At 37.3% G+C, this 12,209-nt stretch overlaps 1 protein-coding gene across 1 annotated transcript in view; it reads right to left on the bottom strand.

Annotated features, from left to right (window-relative positions):
- The window catches only part of LOC119146341 (POU domain, class 6, transcription factor 2-like), a 73,378-nt gene extending 62,838 nt beyond the window's left edge, over positions 1-10,540 (bottom strand). The window contains exon 1 of the mRNA XM_037383842.1: positions 10,282-10,540. Coding sequence (XP_037239739.1) covers positions 10,282-10,447 — 166 coding nt within the window. The 5' untranslated portion in view covers positions 10,448-10,540. The remainder of the gene's footprint in view (positions 1-10,281) is intronic.
- Positions 10,541-12,209: the final 1,669 nt, after the last annotated feature.

Here is a 12,209-nt window from a genome sequence, read left to right on the forward strand (position 1 = left end):
GGGGTCTGCTGCCACATGCAAGCTTGAAATATGTAAAGTGCTATTCAAAATACACCAGCCATCATTTTACACAAATGAGATAACGGCCATGTGGGAAAGGGTCAGCCCCCAAACTCAATCCCTTTGAGGTCCAGGGTCACAAGCTGGAGTCCTGCAAATCCAGAGTTGCTCATTGAGTAGGACATCTCATCTGAGAAAACCTTTGCATCATCTGGTCCCTCTTTTATTCATTGCCTCATAAAAGCGAAGAGATGTGGGGGCTGGGGGAGAGCGAGCAGGACCAGCTGATTGAAAGATTTTTTTTTTTTTCTTGTCAGCAACTGTTATGAGAAGGTTCACTGTGCTGTATCCATGCAGTTAAAATAAGGAGACTCTGAAAGCAATGCATCAAATCCCAGCAATAGAGCCACACAAGGGTTTCCTCTGCAGTGATCATACCAGGGGAAAAAAACAAACCACAACTCCTCAAGTGACTTATGCAGATGCTTTTCTTGCTGGATATTATCATTAAATTTACCGTGCTTATGAGAGTAAAGTATATTCAATTAGTAGAAAAAAAAATTAAAATATTTTCAATTTCTGATTGCTTCCAGTTGTAAATTTCATTTTTACTTCAGAGAGATTTGTGGCTTGCAGTCCCAAATATTTATGATTACAGGCAAGGAAGCATAAGAAAGGAGGAGAAATATCAAGCCTGTACATTTACAATCACCTTTGAGCTCATATATATCTATCTAATTCCTGCCCCACCTCCACTTTAATCACTTCTGATTTTTCTAGTTATGCTTTCCTTTCAGTAGTAACTACCATTTATGGTCCTTAATTATTTTTGAATGCTTAATTATGATAATCCTCTCTACCTGTCCCATAAATATCCCCTAAAAACTTCTCTGTATTTATGGAAGCTCCACATAGGTGCCTACACCAACATGTCACCTCTGCCCACAGCAGGTCAGATGCTGTTCTGGCCACGGTTACTGCCTGTTCCCCAATGGCAAAACAGCAGAGGTGGAGTTACAAAGCCTTTGCAATACATACGCATACCTGCACGGTGTAACAGAAACCCACAGTAACTCTGGGACTGGCTCAGTAATTCAACTTTTGTTAAACATAAAGGCAGCATAATTACAGAGTGGTTGATCATTCCTGTCAGCCTGCTTGCTTTCCTGATTTTAGCTCCAGAACACGGGAAGCTGTAGAGCAGTGACCATGTTGGAGGTGGAGGCCATGGACTGGCATAAAAGTATTGATAGGATGAACACCCTGTTGAAATCTATGATGTCCCTGTGTACGTGATGGACAGTCACCCGAGACCTGTCAGGATGTGGCCTCACGTTTATTCAAATCACTGAGCAAACATGACATCTCTACACCACATGAATAAATCTTAATTGTATGCAAAAGAAAACACAAAAACTGCCCCATGTTGTATTTGCTTAAGAGATTAGACTGAATTCAAATTATCTTTCTTCCTTTCCAGTTAACACTGTGCTATCTCAAGAAATAATTACACATACTTAATAGTACAGTATATTAAAGTATGCCTTAAGGTATATTAACCGAAAAGCAATTCTGGCTCCTTGATTAAACACAGGTTTTAGATCATCCTCTTCAAGGAGCAACCCCCCGCAAATGCTAAGCTTCAAACAGCATGTGGAAACCTAAGGCAGACCTCGACAGACAGAGGCAAAATGTATTCAAGGGGACCTGAGCAACAGCTGCCTGTGCACAGCTGTATGCACACACTAAGAAGCAGAAGAAGAGAGGGAACAGCTCCAAATCTGGCCATAAAGAAGGAGAGGGGCAGAAAGGAAAGGTGGCACTTTAGTTTTTACTGACCCTCTACTTTACAAGCCTTAACATTTGTGGGGAGAATAACAGGCTAGGCTGTGCATCTCCTGTGCATCCAGTGCAGTCTGGGAGAGGACTTCCTTCTGCTGGAAGGCAAGTGACTGCTAATAATTCTTTATTCAACAACATAACAAGATTTTTAAAAGCGGGACTATGTCAGATAGGAGACTGTGCTAGAAAATGAAAATGACTTAACAGAATCTCTAATGGTTATCATACCATACAACCACCACCCAAACTGAAAAGCACAGAGATATTTTTAAAAGCTAGTACTAATGCTTCTATAAAGTCCATGCTAGTTTTCAAAGTGGTAAACTCACGATAGATTGCTGCAGAAAATAGTGTTCTCAATAGGAAAACCTTTCTTATTCATGTAACATTCAAATCTTCAGAGTAACATGGAATTGGTTTAGGACTGATTTTTTTTTTTCTTATTGCATTAAAATAAATTACATCATATTCCAGTCACACTGCCTGATAATTTGTATATATAGTTACACATTTATTAAATATATTTAACTTATGTAATCACTTTCAAGTAGCATGATTGCTCTGTTTTCTGAGATGTAACGTTTTCCTTAAGACAACTTCAAACTGTTCTTAAATTAAAAAGATAGTTTACCTTTCTGAAAAGAAAGGACATCTGATAAGAAAAACAAAACTCCCACTCTCCTAACAACTCTTCTTTATATTCTAAAATAAAAAACAGAAATCCAAACTACTTTTAGGAATAGACAGGCAGTATTTCAGTGTTAAACAAACACATTTTAGAGTGGCAGGGGTGTTGGCAGTGCCTTGATTTGGTAGATGTAGATATTCCTGGAACATCTAGATTTCATGTTTTCTGAAAACTTAGCCAGATGGGATGAGGTACTATTCTTCTCTACATGACCTCTGCTTTCAGAGTAAAAAGGCTTGCTTCCAAGAGCATCAAAGCAGTATCACAACGTAAAGCAGGACATGTCACAATACAAATCTTCCTTTGTTTTACACTGACATCGATTTTGATTTTTATATGGTGGAAAAACAGAAAAGTGAGGCTTCACACTAACAAATATCAAACCATTTCCATGACAAAATAATATTCCTGTTGAAACCCACAAATTATGACACATTTAATTTTATTCTGCTTTTGCCCCTGCTCAGCATTAATTTTCTCATTTAGTTGTCATTTGAATGTAACTTCTACAACTGAGCTCATCAGAAATGATTTTTTAACTAGCAAAATAATGTTATTTTGGTAATACTAAGGTAGTACTAGTGGTAGTCATATAAAAAGTCAGAAAATTACCCATTAATGGAAGAAGCATCAATATACTGAATACACATTAAACCAAAGTATAAAAAGCCATAAAGCAGATCTTCCCATCCTCTGACCATTGCTTCACAAATCAGGATGATGGATGCAACAGAAGAAACAGCTTATCAAGGAAAATGAATTAAAACAAAGAAGAATCCACAAATGTCAGAAAGAACAAAACCTATGAAGACAACACAACAAGGAAAACCAAGCACTACATAGGATATTAAAGAGAAAAATGATCCACATGAGAATGGCAACTGTTACTATGAGCTTCTTACAGCTACCTCTGCCTTTGGATATTTTTAAAAAATTTATTAACCTGACAGCAGGAAGCTTTATACAGATTGCCCCCTGACAGGGTGCCAGCTTGGTATGAGCACTTGCTATCTCTTTGTTTAGCATAAGGAAATCAAGAGAGGTGTTAAGTGGTGCCATGTGCACATTTGGGCAAATCTAACTTTGCCTTCGTCTGCCTCACCTGCACATTTCCATGGAGAGCTTGCTTAATCATGTGAAGTCCAACAGACACATCCAATTCTCCTTCCTTCTCTTTCCTAAGTTTGCTTCCTTTTTAATGTGCAAGTGTCTGATCTATTATTAATCTCAAAACAAACCGGCAAGGATCTCAATCAAAGAAAGTAACAGTTCTTTCACAAATTACCTGTTTACTGTCTAGTAGCCGGCAAGTCCCCTTTGAAACAGCCAGCCATTTATGTTGCTTTTAAACAAGTTTGTTGTTATTTTTATAACTTCAAAGACAGAAGAAGATTAACTAATTAAAAATGAACTATTTGTCATTCAGTCATGCCAATTACATACTAGGATTTAATTTTTTTCCTTCCCTCTCTAATGTTAGCTATTCCGTATATAAATACAGAAAATCAGACCTCAAGCCTATTTGAAGAAACACATAACATACACATCTCAAAAAAATGTAGCAAAGAATTAGAAATTTAGGAGAACAAACAGAATTTCTTTAAAAAACACACAATTAACTTTCTCCATACTCAAAACAGCTTCTGTTGTTTGTTTGCCTTTTTAAAATAGGCTGTCTTTGTCACAATTCAGGCACCACAATGAGAGACTTACTTGTTTCCATACAAACAAGGGAATTTATAAGTGGGGCTGCAATATTTGTCCTTCATCAGCCCAATATTGCTTTCAACAAAGGTTAAAGGAGTGAGACTCCAGTCTCCTTAGAGTTGGAATATACATGCTAGCATCAGTGCCACCACTGCCCACGAGCTACCTGCGATACCTAGGCACAGCAGGAACACTGAGCTAAGGATGGATTTTCTGTCTTACCATTGCATCGTGCTTTGTGTTTAAATAGTCATAACATCTTTTTAGGCTTTAATGGGTATTAACTCCCTGTTCACAAGTGCATCCCCCACTAACTTTGATAAGAACTCCACCAAGGCATCAGACCATAACGTTATTCTGAGTAGTTGAATAAACTCCCTAACTATTTGCAAACACCTATTTAAAAATGCTTATGTCAAATATATGCTTCAGAAATCAATCGATCAGCCAGATCTTCAGATTGTTTGAAAACTTATTTGTTAATTGAGCAAGACACCACTACATTTTACGAAATGGATTTACAAGCCTGTATAATGACCCTGTTCTGTAAACATGTCACCCTTTAATGTTCCTCATTGACAGTCTTTGTAATGAAGTAGTGCTCCTAAGCCACAGATTACTCACTTTAAAAGTATCACACATTTAGGCACTAGCAGGATCCTTCCTGTGGCCCTTATGGATGGCATGGATAACCAATAGCGTCTCAGAACAAAGCATCTACAATGTGGAAATTACTGAATAAAATTATGTGAAGAAACGGGAAGCTTTATAAGCAGATTAAACATATTTCAAATGTTTGCTGCATCTAAAAGAAGACTGTGATTTTAATATTGAGACCATTTGGGCTATGAACTTCCCTATCAGAACTAAAATATTCACTAGAGCTTTAAAACGCAGCAAGAGTGACAAACACACATTGCTTGCTTTCATTGAAATTACCAATCCTTATCAAAGTGTTCCTGATGGGCAGAGATCTTATAAGGCCTTTAAAATTTGAGGATATAACCAAAACACTGAGAATCATCCTTAAATACATTGATGAAAGGAAAGCTCTTAGTCTGAAGGCCTTTTTCCCCCCACAGGCGAGATATGCTGTTAATGACGATAATGTGAGCTTCCTCACAGCAACCTGCCAATGACCTCTGCTCTGACCTGCAGAGACCACTGTCTCAAGAGGTAAAAGACAATTTAGTCCTTTATCCTTTGTAACCGAAATGACTCCAGTGCCATAAATTCTAATCAAGGCAACTCTGATTAAAAAAAAAAAAAAAAGAAAACAAAAAAAAACACACACAAGAAAAAAAAGATAACGTATGTTTCCTTAAAGAGCAACACAAGGGTTCTACTAGCAAAACACAATCAGCTGGGAACAACTTCGACCCTGTTCCGCTACAGCATATATGCGTATGCTAATACGGAAAGATCTGTGCAGTTCTGAAACATGGGTAACAATATGGGAAAGAAAAACAAAATCCCAAAGCCAATGCAGGGGTTTGGAAATAAACCCTTGTTTATGGAAATGTGTGCATATTCCTTTAACTCTCATATCCCCACGACGTATTTCAAGCATACACAGCATTATGAAAAAAGCAAAAAACTGGTAGTGAACCAAATGAAACCACAGTCTTCAGATCCAGCACAGCAAACCTAAGATTTAATTTCACTGGAACAAAACCTTGCCAGAAAAAGAAAAGAAAAAAAAAAAAAAGGTTAGCAGTCAATTTTTTTGTCCTGCAATTATTAAATAGGAAACACTTGCGCTCCACAATTACAGCCTTCATCTTGCACTTACTATATACTTACAGCTTTATTTATTTCAATAAGTTTGATGCGTAGCACTACAGGCTCGAGCTCAAAAAGCAACTTTTTATAACGCAGTACATGCAAGAGCATTCCCAGCTTTTTTACCATCATCTAATCATTCCATAAACTGCTTTCAATTAAGGATGAATTAAGGACTGGATCTAACTGCAGGAAAGCCAGCCTCCATCCACAGGGCTTTTTGGTGCTTGGAGTAGTCACTGCTTTCCTGGGATTTTTACCGTACTGAGAATTTTATGCATGCAATATCCCTGGTGTCTATATCACTTGTGAATCTCAACAGTTATAATACTACACAGCTAAAAATGAAGGGTTTTTTTTCCTAAGATTTTTTTCAGACCAATACGTCATAACTTACTCTAAACTTGTTTGAAGGTATCGTATAAAATGGCAACTATGATTACATAATTTAGTATCTAATCCCAATGTGTTTACCCAAGTGAAGCTACTACTTAGCATTAACAAAAGCTTTCTCTAGTAGAAGCCGTGGCATTTGGCCTGGGTTACTATTTTGAAGCATATTGCAGAGTGAGGCAAGCTGATCTGAAAATGACACCAGGAATGTCAACAGCCAGGCTTAGTCTCTCTGTTTCTTAATTACATCATATGATTAAAATAGGAGATACTGCTTCACAAATATTTTAAAGAGTAAATAACACTCTACAACATGTTTTGCAAAGCAACTTCACCTTATACTGCTCAGCAAAACTGGGATTTCTGTAACTGAAACACTAGCTGTGCTAACTCCACACTTTAAAATTGTACTTCTGAGCTAATCTGTTTCAGGATATCAGTATTTTACACTTTAGAAAGTATTTTTCACCATTGTTTTTAACTCCCTTCTTGTTTGACAACATTTCCGTATCCAAAGTCTTTTGCACTCAGATTCCGAAAAGTGCAGTGGTACAAATGCATGTGGAGAGTATTACAGATGCAACCCCCCAGACTACAGTAGGACAGCCTTTTCTTTAGAAAACAAACAAAAAATCCAGCAAAAAAACCCAGCCACCACCATCACCAAGAGAAAGCAAGCAAGCAAACAACAAGCAAGCACAACCCCTCTAATCACAGCTGCTCCTGTCATCACTCACAGGTAACAACTGCACGGCAGTGACAAAGTGCATCTTCCCAGACACCTGTGCACCAGTTTCAGGTGGGAGCTATTTCAGATCATCAGAAACTTATCCCAGTTTATGCTGGTATTTCCGAGACCCAAGGAGCTACAGTGTTCATCTGCTTTGTCACTGATAGCAAAGCACCTATAACAGAAACAAAAGTTTACTGTGTATCTTCGTAAGTAAAAACTAAGTACAATTAATTGCACTCCTGCCCTTTCCTCACCTGCAGCAGGGACTATTGTTGAAGAGATGCCATTTTTATGATTAATTGTGCTATCTGCTACCAAAACAAACAAAAAAAAAATACCCACTGTTTCTATGGTATGCAGTTAAATACTGAAACAAGGAAGTTTGAAGTGGATTTTAGGAAAAGATACAGGTGAGTAATGCAGGTCCTTGCAGAAATAAACCCATCCATCAAAAGCAGCTAAGCAGAATGTGTCCGGTGAGAAAGAAGAAAGCTCCTTGCATCTAATCTTTCAGCCATGTTCATCTATATGAAAATAAGACTCATGAAATACTGCTAACATCAACAAGACTCAAATGCTGGCCATTCGTTCCAACTAAATCAGTACATGATTTTCACATTTTTTTCAAAAACATGAAAGTAGCAGTGTAGAAAAACTTTGTTCTCTATGGACCTGTCTCCTCCCCTTGACTTTTTAAAATGCTCCTCCCTCTCCTGCTTAACAGATTTTGGGCAAATTTTAACACAGCATGTATCAAATGCTATATTGTAAAAAGAATTTTTTTATCTCAGATCACATGAAACAAACTTGGAGGAGAAAACTGTCAATCTTTATGCCATCTCAGGTCAATAAATCAACAAATAATTTAAGTTCAGAGACTGCAAAGAAAGGCCCAAAGTATGCATTCCTAACATGCTATTCATAACATTAAACAAAGAGAAACAGCTATAAAATAATGGTCCAGATTTATGTATCAAAGCTTTAAACAAAACTACACTTGTTTTAAATGTTTACTGCAAACCTATCTTACAGGATGCATCCGTGGCATAAAGGCTGATAATCTTTAAATTTGCTCAGTTTGTATCAAAATAGCCTCACTGTCCTTTATGTTCTCAAAGTTTCTAAAATTAACTGACAAGGGCTGCTGCTAGAAGATCTGTAGCATCGGTCATTACTGTAACAGAACCTCGATAAATGGTACATAAGTTCATACTGAGGCAGTTGAACTATTTTACCTACTTTCGTTTACTTGGGAACATCTTTTTAGCAGTGTAAGAACAAGGCTAGCAAACATCTGACATTCACCAACAGAAAGAGCACAATATATTAATCTGTAGCTTTCTCATTAGTGCTTTTAGGGACATAAATTATATTTGCAGTTCAGAAAGAGACAAGATATTGTTGCACATCATTTCTATATCCCACACAGCAACTCTAATGAAAGTGTCTGTGTATATTTCACTATCACTGTAGAGCATCCAAATGACAATGGCTCAAAAAATATCCTGCATTTTATTACAAACCTGATCTAAAAACAGACATTTCACTAGCCTCAAATTAAGAGTCTGATTTTTGTTTTGTATATACCTTGCTACACTTAATAGATGTACCCTAAACATTTAAGCAAATAAAATACATAAACACAGCTGAAGATATTTATACTGCTCTGGACAGCTAACAGCCCTCTGAATTTTAGACATAACAATTTTTTCCTGGATGAAATGGACTAAAACAATTATTGTATGCTTTTTGAACATTCAAACTGCTAATGGAAATTATGCTTTCCATGGAAACAAAGATTACTAAAAGGGTGCTTAAAAATGGATGTGATATTCAGTCATGGTCATTCCTGTAACCCAGAAATTAAATTTTAGGATTTTAAAATTATTATTATTTTGCCATATCTGTAGTGAAGTTGTTTAGTAAAACATTTTGTGTTTTTTATCTGTATCTTTTAGTAAGGGGTAAAGAACACTTTAACAGAAAACTGAATGTATTCTTTTGTTTAAAAAAAAAAATCTTGCAGCTTTTACTGTAGCTGGAATACTGAAATCTAAACACTGCTACAGATTTCCTTACAGATTATGAAATCAAAACTTGAATCTTAGAAAATGGGCTTTCACCCTTAAAGCGGCATTACCTTTAAACAAGATCTTTTTCCTTTCAACTTCCACCTATAGGATCATGTAAAATAAGGAAATGCTCCATTTCTATTAACGTTTGTCTCAAAGTCACAAATGGAAATAATTAAAAGGAACTCCTGCAGGAGAGCACTTCCTCTAAACCCAAAATGTCACTATGTACCATACAGTGTTGCTCCAGCTCAGACATCTATCAACATCTATCACTCAGGCACGCACCTCAACAGCTCTACTCCCTTTTCTGATTAGAGATCAGAGTTGCTTGAGTTGGCTTACAGGGTGTCATCCGTTTGAATGACAGATGTCTGTGCTGGAGTGCCACTCTTGCCAATTTTGTTTTGATTGTGAAAGGTTACACTTATCTGGCACAATTTAGATTATTAAAAATAAATAAAAATTCAAAAGGTAATTTATCTTTGCACAGGCTTTAGAAGAAATATTTAATTTCTAATTTAAATTCCAAAAACATTAGCTCCATGTGCAGTAGCCTTGATAGCCTCAGTACAGAGTGTGTTATATGGGAATGTTTCTGCTCTTTTCAGCCAGCTTTATCTTTACCATATAAAATGGTAACTTTTCAGTTCAATCCAGCCTTAGAAAAAACTGGTAGCATGAGAGACACATGAGCAGCTAACACAATAAATGTTAACAAACTACTCCAAGAAAATGATCCCCCCCTCTATTTTTTTTTTTACATCAGGGACCACGGATCAAAGGAAAACGTAAAATGCCTTCAACTTGCACAAAATAAGTTCATTGCTGACAAAAGTTTTCAGGACTGATGCTGTCATTCTGGAAACCAGTTGCAATGGGAGCAGAGGGCTGTACGCCTGCATGCTCCAAGCTACTCCTTCGTACTTAGAAGAAAATTGAGTGAACAAAAAAAAAAAAAAAAAAAAAAAAAAAAAAAAGGAAAAAAGAAGGGGGTGGGGGTGGGGAGATTGCTCTTCCGGACAACATGGTAGCAGTGAAATGAAATACCTAGACAGACTTACCGAAGAGCTTGCTGGGAGTGTCCTCGCTGTCATTTGATTCCACAGGCGCAAGCAGGGGCTCATTCAGCTCGTTGTCTGAAGTAGCTGCCTTGTCCTCACCTCTCAACTCTGCATTCATTTCACTCCGCAGTGACAGCAAGGGCTTACTGACTTGTCCAGCTATCATTGGATCCTAGGATGGGGGGGGGGGGGAAAGAGTGAGGGGAAAAAAAAAAGTGGCAGCTTTGGTGTGCGTATACTCTCTCTTCCACTCCCTCTCTCTCTCTCACATACACATACACACACTCTCTCTCTCTCTCTCTCTCTCTTATCTCTGGCTGCTCCTGCTGTTATTGCTGGCTGCAGTCAAGTGAAGAGCTATTACAGATCCAATGAGTTTTCCATTACTCCCCACCCTATTAAAGCTCAACTAGCATGTGAGAGATTCAGGATGCTTTGGAGAAAAACTTCTATGAAAGCAACATAACCAACACAGCTTTAATTGTGGGATGTGCTTTTTCTTTGTGTATGTTTTTACATCTCACCCTGTCCTTAACGTAGCAAGAAAAGAAATTCCTGTATGCTCCAACGCCACAGAAGAGGAGCCCTGTGAGCACTTCACAGCGATTTAAGGAGGCATCCTTACCTGTACAACATTAACAAAATCAAATACAGTTTCTAGCATTCCAGTGTTTCGATGAAAATACACAGCAGCAAATTACCATTACATACATTCAACAGAGAGACAGATTCTTCTAACTATTCCTGTCTTTGGGATACTACTCCAAAAGTCCATAAACACACACAAACACACATTTTCCTTTTGAAAATAAAAAACAAAGAACCATTTTTTAAAAGATAAAATTAGGGAAGGTACTTACACATATACTTTGCAATTATTCTTGTGTTTGCAACATTATGTCCCCCGTAAAACATTACGCATATATATACACATCTAAATTTTTTCTTGTTGATTTGGATCTGCTTTATCTTCTGCTCATTGAGGACATTTGGGGTCAGGCATTATTTCCAAGCACACTCTATTATTCCGTTTGCAAACTAATAGGCATAATATCATGACAGCACGGAAACCAGAGTGGAAAAAAAAAACTAAAAAAAAAAAAAGGAAAGGAACAAGTGACCTTGTTGCGCTCTCTGGCAGCTATTTATTGCAAAGTTCATGCCTAAATGGTTCTTATGCAGAGAACAGGTGACCAGCGAGCAAGTAGGTTGGTTAGCATGTTCCCTCTGTCCCGTCCTCACATTGGTCGATGTTTGCCTATGGGTTTTTTAATGTATTCATGTCTGAAAAGTGAATTTGATATGACACATGATAATCTATGAAAATGTTAATCAATACAAATAGTTTAAGCTGTCATCAAATGCACTTCTTTAGTCAATACTCATATTGCCGAAAACAATGTCACTGTCACCAGGGCTTAATTTGCACAGCACTTAAATATTGGACTCTGTGCATCAATGCACTCCTCTTCAAATACTGTAGGTAAACACATTTTCTCCCTATTTAAGGCTGAAGCACTCAGCACGCATTTAGCTGAGCTGAATCCTCCCTTTTGAATACCTTGATAGGTCCACTGGAGGGCAAAATTAATACTTAATTGAATCTCACAGTCATCAAAATAATCAATACTTTTTTATTATTTATTCTTTACAGTCTGTTGACTGTTTCAAACCTCTGAGGGAATGGTGGAAAGGATTCATGGCTTTGAAACACTGTCATTTAACAAGGTAATTTTCAGTGGGGCATTAGGGGTTGTGAAACATATAATAAAACAAAAATGGTGGCTTATAATAGGAAGAAAGAAAAGAATTATATTTCTGCCATCTAACAAAACAGGATAAATAAAAAAGCAAGTGCGAGAGGAAGCGGGAGAAAGGAGGGGGGAGAGGGAGAGAAAGACTGGCTTTTGAAGGGTTTTATCATATCA

Source organism: Falco rusticolus, chromosome 4 (genome assembly GCF_015220075.1).
Source record: "Falco rusticolus isolate bFalRus1 chromosome 4, bFalRus1.pri, whole genome shotgun sequence".
NCBI lineage: Eukaryota > Metazoa > Chordata > Aves > Falconiformes > Falconidae > Falco > Falco rusticolus.